This window comes from Coenobita brevimanus, chromosome 74, assembly GCF_032717465.1.
Source record: "Coenobita brevimanus isolate Jiangsu-jjx chromosome 74, ASM3271746v2, whole genome shotgun sequence".
Taxonomy (NCBI): domain Eukaryota; kingdom Metazoa; phylum Arthropoda; class Malacostraca; order Decapoda; family Coenobitidae; genus Coenobita; species Coenobita brevimanus.
In genome coordinates, this window is record NC_137027.1 from 15,712,746 (window position 1) to 15,730,502 (window position 17,757).

A 17,757-nucleotide genomic window follows, 5' to 3' on the forward strand; every position below is an offset into this window, starting at 1 on the left:
CTCTGAAGGTGCCCTTCAAAAGACGGCCGGTAGCCACTCAACCTTCCTGCAGGAGACGGCCGGTAGCTGCTTTGGAGGTAATAAGGAGACGGCTGGTAGCCGCTCTGAAGGTGCCCTTGAGTCGGCCTGTAGCTGCTCCCTTCCCCAGGTCACAGCCAGTAGCTGGACCTTAGCTACGGCCGGTAGCAATGCCCCTTGAAGGCCACAGCCAGAATCGGGCCCTACGGCAGGAGATGGCCGGTAGCTGCTCCTCCATCAGGTGCTGACTCCTACCCACGAAACTACGACCCAGAGGGAGGCCCCAGCCTGGAGGAGTATTGGAGAGGCCCTGTGACTACCACCAGGCTCTTCTCACTGCAGCTGGTTCCTGAAAGGACTTGCCTGACGGACCCCGACGTAGGCCGACGCTGCAGCCCACTCCTGACGGCGTCCCCAATCGCCGGAGAATGCAGCCCACAGGACCTCCAGACCACCCCCAGGACCCCCGGGCGGGACATCCCTACACCCCGACGCTGGAGATCTTTGTCCTTCGTCAGGAGCCTGAGCGAGAGGTTCAGGCAGCTGTTCGGCCCCAGCCCTGAGGGCCTGACTCCCGCCCTAAGCCCTGAGAATGCAGGACCCTTCACCACCAGCAGCTGGAAGAGACAGGACGCCCCTACGCGTGATCCCGTGGCCCCTGAATACAGAGGCCCCTGGTGGAACTCAGCCCCGTCAGTAGTGAGGCTGAGTTATCCCCGCCGCCCTTGTACCTGACTGCCATTATGCCCAGTCCCGAAAGTGACAGTGAAAGCACAGTCTCAGTGATACAGTGAAGTGAGGGCAGAAGAGTGAGTTATCAGAATGTGGCAAGCCAGTGAGAAAAGCATCAGTAGTTATATAAACGAGAGGTGGAATAAATAAGATAACAGTGAAACAGTGAATACAGCAGGGCAGTGAAATAAATATCTGTCTACGTGATTACGCTACCATATAGTGACATAGCCTCACCTTAAGATCATACAGAGGCCCCAATGCAAGAGCAATGATTAACGACATGACAAACTAGTTAGACTGCCACGAACTCCACCCGATATACAAAAACTAGACTTTCCCAAGTGATAGTGTTTAGCTTCACTGCCCTAAGACGCCTGATTGTAGTGCTGTTCACTTTACCCAATCTTGTCCCAAGTAGTATCCTGTGCGATATTAACACCCATAATCTAGGCCTCAGGATTATAATTGTTCAGCATAATCACTCTTGTGACATCTACCTGTTCCACTGTAGAATTTAGCAATACACATGTAAGGTTGTTGCCTTGAGTTTTTGTGTCCTGCCTCTCGCTTATTTGTCTAAGCTCTGGCCTAGAAACAGAACCCAGCTACGCAGTAGGCATTAGAGGGATGGGAAGCCAAGCCTAAAACACCTAGCATTACACCGATGTTTCCAGGAAGACGGCAACCAAACTTGGCGCGGGCGTCTGCATACAATCTTTATCTGATTCCTGTTAATATTTTGCAGCCAAATGGCTTCATGTTAGTATTTTATATAGACGTATATTTCTGAAAGTGTTATTTGATTAAAGCTATAATAAAAGACATGACTGGGAATGTAAGTAAACGGTTTTAAGCTACGAAGAATATTTGTCCCGACGTATAGACGGTTAGTTTTGTTAGTTTAGTGATTCCCTTCAACTTTATCATAAAGAAGCTTCTTTTCCTCATTTTAATGAGTAGATATATTAATAAAATTGTACTTATGAACGAAGTGATAAAGGTAACACAAAACAGGAGTTTAGTTGATCCCATTTTAAATTTTCAAATTAAGTTATCAGGTGAAGATTGGCAGCTTCTTGGGAGTTCGCAAACGCTCCTATTGTTAATGTGGAGGAATGTTATCCATTTTCATATTGTATTCATTTCATATTGAAAAGTTGAGAATATAAGGGCATGTATCTCACTATGTACAGTACTATATTACCGGTAATCAAACAAATATTTTTTTCTTTTTACATTTATCTGCAAACCAAAACCGTATGGAAACCCTCCCAAAATGCACGATGTACAGTACACTGACTAGTAAGTGATCGTCTTTATATATATATATATATATATATATATATATATATATATATATATATGATTACAACTTAAATACATAAAAGAATATTGGAGTACATATTTTTTTAACAGTTATAAATCATCTGATTCAGCTCAAAGTGCTGTAGTTGCGAAAAAAATGACAGTTACTATTAAAAAAGCTAGATATCACGGAAGACTCCACTGCTACCCCCCCCCCCCGCGAGGAAAAAGAACGAATGGAAGAAGGCTATCAGTGAGGATGGCAATTTTGTCAAAGTTATTTATTCCATGCAGTGAAAAATCAGAGACAGCAATAATGATGGGCAGAGTATTCGATACGATAGTTATATCTATCAATCTATCTATGTATACCTATTCATACGTACATACACACATATTATCAATCAATTTATCTATCTATTTATCTATCTATATATATATATATATATATATATATATATATATATATATATATACAGGGTGACCCCCCCAAAACTCCCACATTTCGAAAGGCTGTAGCACTGGCAGTAGTGAGGCGGGAGGGGCAGGGCTAGGGTCTGTTGGTAGCCCAACCCCAACCATCCTCGGTCACCAACATGGCGTGGTCAGGAGCACACCGTGCGTTCGCTGTCGAAGCGTTCTTCACAAACAACCATTCCGTGATCGCCATGCAGAAAGCCTTTCGAAGATGTTTCAGTATTCCATGGAACCAAAACGTTCCAGATCGGAAGACCATTTTGCAGTGGGTTGAGAATTTCAGGGCAACAGGCTCAGTTTTAAAAAGAAAATCACCTGGCCGACCTAGAAGCACTCGTACGTCTGAGAATATTGAAGCATTGAGGTGATCTGTTATGCAGTCTCCAAGATGTTCTGGGCGGAAGCATACTTTAGCTGTAGGGATATCCCAGGAAACTGCAAGGAGAATCTTACACAAAGACCTTCACTTACATCCATACAAAATGATGGTTGTGCAAGAACTCACTACGAGAGACTGGATAAGTTGCAGGGAGTTATGCGAGAACATTCTGCAATGTGTTCCGGAAGATGCTGTTCTTTTGTGCAGTGACAAAGCTCATTTTCATTTGTGCAGCTCTGTAAACAAACACAATTTTTGCTATTGGTCTGAAGACAACCCTCGCATGCTACATGAAAGACCGTTGCACTCCAATCGAGTAACTGTGTGGTGTGCTGTTGCCGATGTTGGCATTGTGGGTCCTTATTCCTTTGAAGAGGATGGTGTAACTCTTACCGAAACTTCTGACTGTTTCTAAGGCAACAACTCGAACACCTTGAGCTTGAAGAACTCGATGTGTGGTTTCAGCAAGATGGAGCTACGGCACACACAGTTCGAAGGTTCTTTGCAAGTGCTGAGGGAAATGTTTCCGGATTGGGTGATATCGTTGCGTGGCGATGTTGGGTGGTTCCCCTTACCTCGCTGCTTGTGATTTTTTCTGTGGGGCTACCTTAAATCACGAGTGTATGCCCCAAAGTCTTGAAGCCCTTAAGGTTGCTATTCAGCAGGAGATAGCCGCTGTTCCACCTGATATAACCCGTTGAGCCATGGCAGCCTTCAGAAATCAACTCCAAATGTCTATAGAACAATGACAGCCACCATTTGGAGGATGTCATCTTTAAAACATGATGAATAAAAACTGTATTCAATGAAGTTTCAGGTGCGCAAATAATATTTTGATTATCTTTAACCATTTTTTTCTTCATTTACCTTTGAACTATGAGAGTTTTTTTAGGGTCACCCTGTACATATTGGCCTGAGCTGCAGCGAAGGAGGAGGCCATGGAGCAGCAAGAAGGACCATGGGGTCAGTCCTATGGCATGCAAGCTCTGCCCCTCGGTGCAGTGCAGGCATGCATGGCTCGGCCTTTAGCCGTGTGGGGAGAGTGTGCCCGTGCCCTTCCCTCCGCCTCCAACCCTCCAGAGCTGAGCAGCAGCAAAGAAATAGGCCATGGAGCAGCAAGAGGGATCATGGGGTCAGTCCGGAGGCACGTGAGCTCTGCCCATCGGTGCATCAAAGACGACAATAATGATGGGCAGAATATTCGATACGATAGTTATATCTATCAGTCTATCTATATATACCTATACATACATACATACATACATATTACCTATCTATGAGAAAATATATATATATATATATATATATATATATATATATATATATATATATATATATATATAATCATCAGCCGTTGAGTGTCCACTGCAGGACCGGCCTATCCCCGCTGAAGTAGGGACGATACAGCCAATGTATTTCTATCCAGTGGCTTGGGCTGTCTGGTAGAGACTGTATGCAGGGCAAGAAGTGCTTGTGAGTGTGACTGTAATGTTGGAGTGGCTTTAGATGAGTGTGTAGGTTCTGATTCAAGTGTAATCGGTCCTCCTTAAGCCGACTGGGTGCAAGCATACTAGTATGTGACACTGGTTCAACCACAGCACCCCTTATGTCCGCCAATGCAGTAAGTGACTCGGTGAACACTTCCTAAAGTTTTTACAACTCTGGCGGGGGGCGAACCCACGTCTACCAGTGTGTGAGAAGCACACTCTACCACTGTAAAGTCATAAGGAAAAGTATTGTTACCCCAGGAATGTTCAATGCTAAATGAATGTTAGTATGGCTATGTGGGCGGGTCCTTGCTGTTCGCCCCTGCCCTATCTAGTGTTGCCATATCACAATTCCATTACAAGAGTTGGAATAATGAGCAAGAATGAGTCACATGGCGGGGAAATATATAGGACGTGTTTGCGTTACCCTGAGCGCCCCACCGGGGATTAATTATGAAATGCAGCAGGTTTATTATTTTCCTACTATTCAACACCTATTATCTATAGAATACAACAAATAAATTATTTTGGAGGGTATTAAATCTACAGGCATCGACTATTTTTTTTTTTAATGATAGTCTAGCAGGGGTGCACGAATTCATTTGTCAGCTTTAGATGGGTGGTTAAGTGCTTCAGATGGATGCTTCAGGAGTCCAGAGGCTATTTGGGACACAGGGGGTGGGTATACAAAATATTAAAGCAATGAGACTGAACATGTATTATTATTTTTCTTCTACTCAACATTTATTATATGTGGAAAGTAATACATATCATTATTACACTGAAATTTACTAACTTGGCTTGTATCAGCTGAAGTACTATCATACGTCTGGCACAGGTGCACATACTCATTGCCCGTCTGCATGTGGGTTGCCGACTTCAGACCATATGGTTATATTTTTTGAAATGCGTGATGTACAGCATAGTGCCCCCAGGAACTCACTGACACCCCCATCCGGACCCCACGGAGTAGCCGCAGTCGAACCAAGGGATGCCGTGCGACAATGGCATAAGTCAGCCCGGTCCGTGCGCCCCTATAGCACCAAGCAGCTGTACCGCCGCCCTAGCAGGGAGATGACATTACCTTCAGGGAGTGGGACTGCCAGATCAGCTCGGGGTGGAGTTGTCTGTCCAGCTCCGACTAGCGCCCCTCAGGAGATGGCCGATAGCCGCTCCCACCTTCTACAGGAAGGTGCCTTCTCTTTAGGGATGGCCTGTAGCCGCCCGCCCCTCGTAAGGGAACCTGTGTCTCACCGGCCTGAGGGTAACGAGGAGACGGCCAATAGCCGCTCCCGCTTTCATCAGAAGGTGTCCTTCCTGGGATGGCTGATAGCCGCCCAACACCCCCTCCTGCAGGAGACGGCCGATAGCCGCTCCCTCCTTCATCAGACGGCCAGTAGCCGCTCCGAAAGTGTTGTCCCCGAGATGGCCGACAGCTGCTCACCCCTCCAGCAGGAGACGGCCAATAGCTGCTCCCACCTTCGTCAGATGGCCGATAGCCGCTCACCCCTCCAGCAGAAGGAGATGGCCGATAGCCGCTCCCACCTTCGCCAGACGGCCGATTGCCGCCCCGAAGGTGATGCCCCCGAGTCGGCCAATAGCCACTCCCCCTCCCTCCTGCAGGAGACGGCCGGAAGCCGCTCCCGCCTTCGTCAGATGGCCGATTGCCGCTCCGAAGGTGTACAGAGGTGCGCTAAGTCCCCCACTCAGGCCACGGCCAATAGCCGGGCCTTGGCGCCCTATAGTTGCGCCCTTGAGCAGCCACGGCCGATAGCCGGGCCCCATGGCTGGAGAGAGGTGTCAGAAGTGTCCTCGCCCCAGTGTGAGAGGAGACCCCGGACCTCCAGCATCGAAGGACCCCGGCGAGGCCCTGCAGCTTCCCCTGGCCTCTGCTCCCTACGCCTGGCCCTGGAGAAGACCCACCTGACGGACCCTAGTTCAGGTCGGGGCGCAGCCCCTCCCTGATGGCGCCCCTTGACTCTGGGGGCCGCAGCCCTCAGTCACTCCAGGCCCTCCCTAGGACGCCCGGGCGTGATCTCTCCACGCCCCCAAGACGGCGTAAGACCTCCACCTCCGGCCGAGACCTGAACCAGAGATTCCTGGACCTGTTTGGCCCCAGTCCTGAGGGTCACACTCCTGAACCTAGCCCGAAGACTACGGGCCCCTTCGCCACCTGCAGGCCTTGACGAGAGAGGACGCCCCTGCGAGTCGTCCCGTGCCCTCTCGGCACGCCCTTCCTTGGCGGTACCCCTATTCCGGCAGAGTTGTCGCCGGCGTGTCTCCCCGTCGCCCCACTATATGAGTGAATTATGTTAAGTGTGGTGTTGCCCCACAATCAGTTAAGTGACTTATGCTAAGTGTGACGTTGCCCCAGAATTAGTGTAACAGTGATACAGTTACTTAATGTATGTTGAATATCGGGGCGAGTGAAATCACGGGCGGATGAATAAGGACGAGTGCAGAAACTAAGTTCTGGTGAATCAGACTCACGAGTGACGCCCTTGCAGAAGATCAGTAAGACTACTACCCCAAGAGATTCTCTATAGTAAAATACACAAATGTCCTTTGTTACCAGGAAACAGTAGAGAAATAGTGTTAATAATATTCTCCCGCTTGTATTACCATAAACACAGTGAATTCCCAGTGTCCTCCACCCTCCCTTTAAGAATCTCCTCCCAGCAGTTAGCGTATACGTAAGAACCTGGACGAGGAATAGAATCAATTGTCAAAACACCTTTGCTATCAGAAAATACTAGGCTCGAATTAATAATACTTACTCCCTCCCAATATTACTATAACTCTGTTCTGACCCGCCGCGCGTCACCCCTCCCCCCCCATGAGAGACTCACTCCCCACACTCCCACGCGCACCGCAATCCTGTATTCCCGGTACACCTGTGCACTAAAATTACCGTGTTGGCATCAGTATCTGTTAAGCCAGTATCCTGCGAGATACTAATATCCTAGGTAAGGTTTTATTTTTCTGCCACATACTTTTATTTTTCTGCCACATACTGTGTTGTAATCTATCTATCTATCTATATACCTAGGCTGCTTCCCCCAAGAAAAGGGAGGTAGCCGAGACAGGACGACTCACTCTCCATTTACTCATCCATTCAAACACATTCATTCGCATCTTAGCTCCAAAGGGGAGAACGGACAGATCCTCACCGCATCACACCGCACAAGGGTCAACTGCACAATGCAATCAGTGACATCCGCAGCAGGGCCCGACAGCAGAACTGGTTTACCCCTGCCACATCATAACAGATCCATCCCCTTACCCGCACCTGACCTGACTAGCTGATCAGACCAAATGCGGGAGAATATCCCCTCAGGGCTGCGTCATCACTTATTCATTCACAATTTCTCTCCATTTATTTCTGTCACGCACAGCCACTCTTCCTTGCTCAACAGACATCCCTCTCGCATCCAGCGCTCTCTTCACACTGTTGTAATACCTGCTGTTTTTGTCCTGTGTCTGACTGTGGTAATACACGTGTAAAGGTTATTGTCTGGAGTTTTTGTGTCCTACCTCTCTTTATTGCACTAAGACCCGGTCTCGAAAGAGGACCTCGCTACACGTTAGGTGTTCTAGGACCGAGGAGTCGGGTCTTTTTCACCTAGCATTACATTTTTATTTAATGAATTCGGTGCCGGAGAATAAGGCGTATTGCCTCTATGCACAGAGGCCAAACGATCTAATTGGTTTTTATTACCTCTATCACAAATTCAAATATCTGTCTCACATAACCGAAATTGACGGGTTTGAGGTACAAACGTTCCTGTCCCGTCATTCCACAACACTTCGTTGTTGTGTCATAGTGCATAGCTTTGAAGGGTAACGATTGTTTTTCTCATGACTATCACAGAGGCGATATATATATATATATATATATATATATATATATATATATATATATATATATATATATATATATATATATATCCCATTGGAGCCCAGTGTTCAGAGTACTGGACAGAACTGGGAATTTTCAAATATTAATAAAGTAGGGAACCCCCGGGTAGGGACCTATGAGCTTCACGACTATGAGCCGATAAGCGGAGGGCAGTCCGCTTAGTACCTTCACAGTCCAATGCCTCGCCCAGCAGCTTTTGGATCCAATGGTATATATATATATATATATATATATATATATATATATATATATATATATATATATATATATATATAATGCTTATGAATATATGTATATTATAAGAGTGAAAACTGGAAAAGAAAGGAAAGGAACTCAGTGGAAAGGTGAAATCAATAAATCTGCTTAACTGTGCTGGAACAGATTAACAACAAGAAGGTAGAGAAGGAGAAAACTGAGAGAGGTCCTTGTCCGGCAGCGGACTGACATAAGGTGGTAATGCCGAAGACATCTGTTTCTGACCTCTCTCTCTCTCTCTCTCTCTCTCTCTCTCTCTCTCTCTCTCTCTCACTCTTCAGGTCGGTGTTAGTATTCAAATGGATGAAAATGCAACTCTGAAGGTGATGATTCATCATCTCTTCCTCACTTTCTGCCTATTTAAAACTTTCTCATTTTCAAACTGCCTTCATTTTTCTCTTCCCCCCTCCCTCACCTATCTCCAACTCTCCTTCTGCCTGCCACCGTCTGCCTCCCTCTCCCTCCCTGCTTACCCTCATTTCTCTTCCTCCTTGTCTGTCTTCATTGTCTTTCCCTGCTAACCTACTTTTGTCTATTTTGCTAGTTTTCTCTCTTTGCTCCCTCTCTCGTGTAATTTCTCAATCTCCCTCTTTTTTTTTTTCTTTATTTTCACTCTCTTCCTGAAATCTTTCCAAAGTCTTCCCACTATTCCCCCGTCCATTCCTGTTTTGCTTCTCTCCTCACCTCTCCCTCTTCCATCATTCTTTCCTTTATCTTTCCTTTCGTTTCCTTCTTTCTGTTCCTCTCTTCATCCCCCTTTTTTTTTTTCAACTCTCCCTCCAGCTTCCCGTTACTCCATCCCTCCCTTCATTCCTACTTCTCCATTTCTGCCTCCATACGTTTTTCACTATCCCTCCCCTGCTGTTCTTCCTTCTTTCCCCCCCTCTTTTCTCATCAACCGACGATCTATCCTTCCTTAACCCTCCTCCCTTCCATCAGTCGTTGTTTCTATCCTTACCTCTTTTCTTATCATTCTTAACTCAGTTTTCTCTCAGTCCCTTAATCTTAATCTTACCTATGCTCTCTTTTTCTTTCCAAATCTCCTTCTTCTCTCTCCGCTCACGCCCAAAACATAGCCAGTACGTCATTGTGAGGCTGAGCATGGCATTGTCTACGTCTTACGCTACTTATCTCTCACTCTCCCTTTCTCTCTCTTCCTCCATTCCACCTTTTCTGCCCCTTCCTCCGTCTTCTTATGCTACCCCCCCCCCCCTCTCTCTCTCTCTGTTCATTATCCATCCTTTCACATATTCTCTCCCATTCTCTTCTTTCAGTCTAACTTTTCCTTTGTTATCATCTTTCAGTTTTTATCCTCCCTTGCATCCACCTTTACTTTCCATGTCTCACTTGTCTCTCTCCACTTACGCTGAATATACATCAGAATCTCTTCTGTAGGTCATGGTGAGGTTGAACATTCCGTTGTATCGTGTAGGGTTCTGATACACGTAGGAAGCCGACTCCATCTCCCAGAACACCCATGACTGATGCGGGTATCTGAGCAAGAAAAAAACAATTATAATAGGTAACAGGAGTTCACACTATGCTATGGAACGTGTTTTAAGCGAGCAAAACGAGTTCAAAGTCAGTAGCTTTTATTGAAAATGAAGTTAAGCACGGGATTATTCAGTTTCACATTTTGGTGTAGTTTTAAGTTTTGCTTTGATTAAAGTGATCGTTTTGCTGCTTCGTTCCACAAAAATCAAATTAGGGAGTTGTGACTTGTGTCTTGCTTCAAAGCTTTAATTTACGCGTTATGGATAAGGTGACAACGGTATCAAACACCACCAGGCAAAATCGGTCCTCATAATCTTTCTTTAACATCTCACATGGTCATATTAATTTTTCATTATTATTTAAAAAAGGTATCAGTCATATCTTCAAGTTCAATATTTCCACTAAAACCGCATGATCAGAGTCTAGCCCTAGAGTCTAGCCCAGTTTACACCCCACGCACCCAATGTTATGAGGCCTGGGGAGGAAACATTGTATATTACCCAGGGGGTAAACAGGGTTCAACAGTCAAGGATTGTTATAAAAGTTTGTGAGACACCATTTTAATTCTTGAACCACCAAGAACAGTATCTAGGTGCACAGCTTTGGAAACGAACTACTGTAAACTGGGAATTCAAGATGGCATCCAAGATGGCTGCCACATATGTCAATGTACATAAGCTGGTCATAATTTGCAGCAATTTCAGGTTTATTACATGTGTTCTAGAGATTTTAAGGACAAGGAATTCATTTTTGATAATTTCAAAGTAATGTGATATACCTTTATCTATAAAAATCAACTACTGTAAGCTTATAATCCAAGACGGTGTCCAAGATGTCTGCCAGGCACTGGACTGGCGGGCCTCACTCCTAACTCCAGAGCATATGCCAAAGCTATAACATCACAGATCAGCTCTAAACTGAAAGATATGTTACATCTCCGTCTGAAACTGAAAACGTATATCATGAAGCTGGTACAACTCAGGCCTCCAGGGACAGTGAACTAGTCAAAAATGTAATGACAGCTGCTGAAACCAGTCCATTTATAATAGACTCAAACCACCTGATCAGTATTGTTATTAGTGAACATGCTCTTGAAAACGTACATTATGATCTGACACATGTGGAAGAAATTGGCCTGCAAGCACTTGAAAATTCTTTACACAAAGAAGGCAGCGCTCAAGTGTCAAATGGAACACCTTCACACAAAGCCAGGCAAAAAGTAGCAAGGAGAATGTTCAGCTCCAGGGAAAAGTGATAAAGCAAGAGCCCTCCTTCGTATGAGATTATTGCTAATGGTAGCAGTTTTGATGTACAGGAGTACATTGGAAACCATGATTGTAGCAATTACCCTCTATCCTTATTTAATGAGAATGGCACAATGGGAGCAGGTGGAACAAAATCAAGTCTTGTGAAAGCTATAATGGAGGATACAGGCATAAGCAATTGTGAAATGTTGCCACCGTACAATGAATCACGTGCATTAGTGATCGATGTCGTGCACTGGGTTTATTGTTTGTCATTTGTGAAAAATGAAAAGTTCTCTGACCTTGCACATTGATACAAACAAGCAATTCTTAGAGAAGTCCTAGCTAATGCAGTGGCTGTTCACCTGTGTTTTGATTGCTACAGAAGTACAAGTATGCAGGAAGCACCAAGACAGACGAGGACTGGTAGGCCAAAAACAGTAAAAATATTTAATGTCTCAGACCAGTACAAAGCACCAGATCCTTCAGAGTTCTTTGATTGCACTACAAACAAAAGCATAGTTACTTGCATACTTGTGTGATAAATGGTGTCAAGATAAATTCCAGTTATCCCGTCCTGGTAGCATCAAAATTTATCTGGGTGGTAGTTTCAGTGAAGAAACAAAGTCAGTAATGATGCAAAGTGAAGATATAACTGCAGTCCCTGTCTTGAATCAACGCATGAAAAGGCAGACATTCGTATTATTTTGTATGCCCTGCATAGTTTTCAAGCAGACAAAGTTGATCAGCTTATTGGTCTTTCATGTGATACACATGTTATTATTCTCTGTAAATATTATACATTCACCATGTTGAAAGATCTTCCTGAACATTGGATGAAGGCAATGACAGAAATTTACCTTCCCATACATGACATTGCCACAGCACTGCAGCCACACAGATGCCTCTCACTACCATTTGTTCACAATCTAAGTAGCAGGGATACCACCAGCATTTCCTTTTTTACCAGCAAAAAGGAATGGTTAGCAGCAGCTAAGAAAATTCAACTGGATCCCTTGGAAGACCTTCGCGCTGACGGCAATGCCATCAAAACTGAAAATGTTATCAGTCAGGCTAGGATGTTACTTGTCACAGTTTACACGAAGAATGCCGAGATGTCAGATGTCTCCTAGAGTGAGATGTGAACTCAAAACCTTTTTACCAACAAGACCGCTGTTACCAAACTCCTTCCACCTACTGAGAATGTTTTCATGCAGCATCTGAAACAATCTACCTTGGCAACAATCACTGACAAGACAGTACACATTGCAAAGCCTTGCATTCCTTCACTGGTTGAATATGGATGGGCAGTAAAGCAAGCAAACCTTGTGCCAGTTCCAGTGACCGCAGGATTGTGGCCACCAGAGATGTCTCCAGCCCATCCTTGAGGTTGTAGAAGAGGTTTAAGAAACTGTTCATGAGCCAAATGGAATCTTCCATGTTATCTTGCCTGCAGATGCCCTGGATCTCCAGAGAGGTGTTAAAGAGCTCAATACTTCCAATAAACTGAGAATAGCACTGACTCAGACCAGATTTTCTATGCATATTGTATTTCCTCTTTCTCAGCTGGACCAGGATTATCTCTGTATAGAACTAACTCTCAGGATTAGTAACTTTAGTAGTTATAACGGTTGTGTTATAGCTCATTTAAAAAAAATTATGTTATGGTGTAAGCATGAAATGTTTAATTACTTGAATATTAAAAGAATCTGTGCCAAGGCACGGCAAACCTGTCCCTGGCAGTCATTTTAGTGCTGACATATAAATACAACAGGATATGTAGTCAAAGATGTCACATATCAAATTTCAAGCAAATCGGGTGAAAATGACAATTTTATGCCCATCTAATTAGGCCCGACCCACCTGACATTGACCCCTCTACTGTGATGGTATATTATAATTATGGTTCGAACTTCTCATGAAGCAGTGGAAATAGTTATTGTAGGAATGTACCAAAGACGGTTCAGTCAGTACTAAGCAGTCCATCCTAGTGAGAGCACCTGCCTGTATCCACAGAATAAAGGAAGCTTGGAAATCACGTTTGCTTGACCTTGACTGGTGGCAACGGTGGGATTCAAACCCACGCCTCCGAGGAGACTGGTACGGGTTTTCAGTTTGAAACCCGCCACACTCCAGGGTGGCTGGTGGGAAAAGCTGGGTAACACCTTTCGTCGTCGATTGGCAGTGGTACACACGGATCAGATGGATCAGCAAAGTGAGATCAAACAAGAACAACTTGATCGGTTGTTTGCACACATACCCAATTACATCCCAGTTCAGTTGCAGCAGACAGATTGCAGGGCATTAGTGGACAGTGGCAGTGATTATTCGTTAGTTAGTTATGTGATGCCAGTGCATACAGTGTGCGTGATGAGAATATCCCAGTGATTGGTGAGGTATTTTTGGGTGTTTGTATCGATGGAGCGTACCTACCTACTGTAAACATAGATTTGTGGTGGCCCACGTACTGGTGATAAACGTAATCCTTGGAATAAATTTATAATTCAATTCAGGTACAAATATAAAATAATGGTAATAAAATATGATAGATTACATAAAATACAAATTATTACAGTATATACATATATACATGTTCAGTCTCCTTCATTATCTTCAGTCTCTATACTATGCTCATCGTCATCAGTCAAGTCATCCCAACCTCTTCCTGATCAAACTCATACTGTCCCCGACTTGGATCTACCTGAATCCGTCTTGGGGGGTGACGAGTACGACCTGAATGTCACAAAGCGACAGGGGTCTCGGACCGTTCCTGAGCTACTTGTGACTCGACCGGGATATCCCAAGAATAGGCTTTCTCTATTACTCTCTCCATGAACTTGAATGACAAAACACTGCACGTAGAGTCTCTCAGAGTGTCTGTTTCCTTGGGGTCTGCTTCTGATGGGGGACTGGTTCATGGACGATCGGGTCAAGCAGCGGCTATCATAGCGAGGGTAAAGCATTCGGTTGTCATACCCCCCTATACGGAGGCGATGGTCGGGTGTACAGTGGAGGGTCAGGTACCAGGGGAACAACATCTCATTGAACCACTGCGTCCCGAAGGGGTGACGGTGGTACCCGCCCGATGCTGTATCACTGGATCTGCAGACGATTTGTATATATGTGTGGCGAATGTAGTGAACAAGCAGGAATTGCAACATAAGGGGGAGATCCTCCGGGTTTTGGAGCCGGGGATAGATGTAGCAGACCCGACGCAATTGATGATAAAGAACCATGAGCACTGTGATCCTTTTCTGGACGTGACATTTGGGAAGGAGTTGACGGAGGCACAGGAAAAAGATTTGAAAGGAATCACTCAAGAATTTCAGGATGTCTTTTACACCAGTGGTGCATTGCCATTAGTACGGGTTGGAGTTGAGCACTGCATTAGTGTTGACCCACTGGCTCCACCTCTGGCTTCACGTCCACGAAGACTGTCTCCACACGCTGAGGCTGAGGTACGTAAGGAATTGGACAAACTTCAGGAAATGGGGGTTATCAGAAAATATAACAGCCCTTGGGCAGCTCCTTTTGTCTGTGCCCGATGCCAGGACGGAAGCCTATGACTGGCAGTAGACTATCGGGGGATAAACAGGATATCCCAACCAGTGACCCCCAACCCTATACCAGTCATCGAGGATCTCCTTGACAGACTGGGAACGGTGCGCTTCTTCTCAGTGCTCGACGCCAAGTCTGGCTATCATCAGATGCCCCTGAGTGCAAAGGATAGTGCGGTTCCGGCCTTTGTGGTACCCTGGGGACAATATAAGTGGGCAGACAGAACACCTTTTGGCTTGATTGGAGCTGGGTATTCTTTCCAGCATATGATGGCCACCATACTTGGTGACTGTAATTATACTGATGCCTTGTGTTATTTGGATGACGTGTTGGTATGGGGAATTACACAGACGGAACATATGGCGAGATTGAGAACGGTACTGGAAAAGATAAGGAAAGCCGGGCTTGCCCTGTCACCTGGGAAGTGTAAGTTTGGTGTCTGGAGAGTTGAATACCTGGGAGCAGTGGTCAGTGATGGAATACTGAGTATCAGTGAGCAGAGGGTGGAGCAGCTGAGAAACATTCCCAGACCGTCGACAGTATGAGAGCTGAGGAGGGCCTTTGGAGCTTTTTCATATGTCCAACGATGGTTGCCGGGGGTGGCTGGGAAGGCTAAGCTTCTATATGATGCACTCGATCGTGATCCACATCGGTGACTGTGTTGGATGGAAGAGATGAACAGAGCATTTGAGACGTTCAAAAGACAGGTAGCCAATGCAACACTGTTGAACTTACCAGACTATGATAAACGCTTTGTTCTGGTAACGGACGCCAGTGATGTCGGTACAGGGGCCATGCTTGCTAACAGATCTGAGGATGGAAAGCTGCTGCTGATCACATTCTTTCATCATATCTTGACATCAGCAGAACGGCAGTATTCAGAGGCAGAAAAGGAGATGCTAGCTGTGGTAGCTGCTGTGAAGAGGTTTAAAATGTATCTGTCCACCTCTCAATTTGACCTCATACCTGACCATCGTGCCCTACACTGGCTTAACTCGATGGACATGAATGAGGAGCGAGGTAGGAGGGGACGATAGATGGACCTACTACAGCAGTTTGACATCAACCCTATACACAAGGCAGGTCGGAGCCCCACGATGTCCATGCCAGATTACCTTTCACGAGTTGTGATTGACAGTGTGAGAGAGGTAGTTAATTCTCCTGGGATGAAAGGCTTTTCAGCACAAATCAGTGGTACATTCTGGGATGTCATCCTTTATCGAAGAACAGCGAAAGGACAAAGATGTGTATAACATCACGGGAATGCTGAGAGGAGATAAGACTGGGACTGAGAGAATAATCCAGGGGGAACTGTACCCATTTCGTTCTCGCCTCAGAGTCTCTCAGCAAGGTGTACTGTGCTATGTGACACATAGCGGTCGTTGGACCAGAGCTTGCCCTCATGGTGTCAAGGAAATTTGAGTGCCAGTGGTGCCCAAATCACTGAGATTACAGGCTTTAAAGTTAGTACACGATGCTCCCTTAAGCGGCCACATGGGAAGTTAATGGACCTGGGAGAGGGCAAGGAACAGTCTCTGGTGGCCCAATATGAGAACTGATGTAGCAGTGCACGTCAGTAAGTGTCAAGCATGTGGAGTGAACAAGAGGACAAAATGGCCAGGGCGAGCAATATTCCTGTATACGGACATTCCTGACCACATGAATGTAACAGTACAGGTTGACTTTGTGGGACCATTCCCGGTCTCGGGGAGGCACAAATTCAGATACATTTTGCACCTGCAAGACATTCTGACTCGATACATCGTAATGGTATCAACCTGTGATGATGCAGCTGATACAGCAGCGAAGGTTCTTTTTGATCATTGGGTTTGTACTTTTGGTGTTCTACGATTCCTCTCATCAGTTCGTGGACCGCATTTTACCGGTGGTGTTTTTAAGACCATATGTCAGATGTCAGGAATTCACCAGAACCTGGGGTCACCCTACCATCCTCATAGCCAAGCTCAAGTGGAGAGGCAAAACCAGCTAATGGACAACTTGCGGATGTTTGTGTACCAATAATGTTGAGTTATGGCCGGAAATGGTAAGCTGTGTACAGTTTAGTCACAATACAGCAAAGAATGCAACTACTGGATACACGCCTCATGAACTGGTATATGGGACTCCTGTGAGATGTCCTGAAAGAGTGGTAGTGGAGGATGCTTTAGGGATCCGATGCTTTAGAGATAGCTCCAGATTATTGTCCCCTAGACTTCAGTAATACGGATGTAGTTCGATGCCTGGTGAGTGACAAAATTAATAAATGTGAAAGGGCAATAGAGTTAGCCAAGGATAGGGTTGCTGTGGCACAGACAGGACGTAATGGAAGACACTGTAATAGGGGACAGGCATTTCATGTAGGTGACATAGTGCGCCTAAAGTTATCAGCAGCAGAGCAACACAGGAAGGATGGTAAGAAAATAGCTCCCTGCCTGCCCACCCCATTTAGAGTAGTCAAAGTGTTAAGAGGGACTGGACTTATCAACTGGTACCCGAGAGTGAACCATTAGGAAAGGTTAAGGTACGACATTTTGACGAATTGGAGAGAGTAATAGAGAAAGCCTATTCTTAGTATATCCCAGTCAGTCATAAGTAGCTCAGGAAGGGTCCAAGACCCCTGTCGCTTTGCGACGTTCAGGTTGTACTTGTCACCCCCCAAGACGGCTTCAGGTAGATCCAAGTCGGGGACAATATGAGTCTGATCAGGAAGAGTGCTGGGATGACTTGACTGATGACGATGAGCATTGTATAGAGACTGAAGATAATGAAGGAGACTGAACATGTATATATGTATATACTGTAATAATTTGTATTTCATGTAATCTGTCATTCTTTATTACCATATATTACCATTATTTTATATTTGTACCTGAACTGAATTAAAAT

General features: G+C 45.3%; 1 protein-coding gene across 1 annotated transcript in view; it reads right to left on the bottom strand.

The window, feature by feature from the left end:
• The window catches only part of LOC145407786 (alpha-(1,3)-fucosyltransferase C-like), a 269,611-nt gene that overhangs the window by 65,088 nt on the left and 186,766 nt on the right, over window positions 1-17,757 (bottom strand). Inside the window, exon 5 of the mRNA XM_080278650.1 lies at window positions 9,941-10,069. Within this exon, the coding sequence (XP_080134776.1) occupies window positions 9,941-10,069 (129 nt within the window). The remainder of the gene's footprint in view (window positions 1-9,940; window positions 10,070-17,757) is intronic.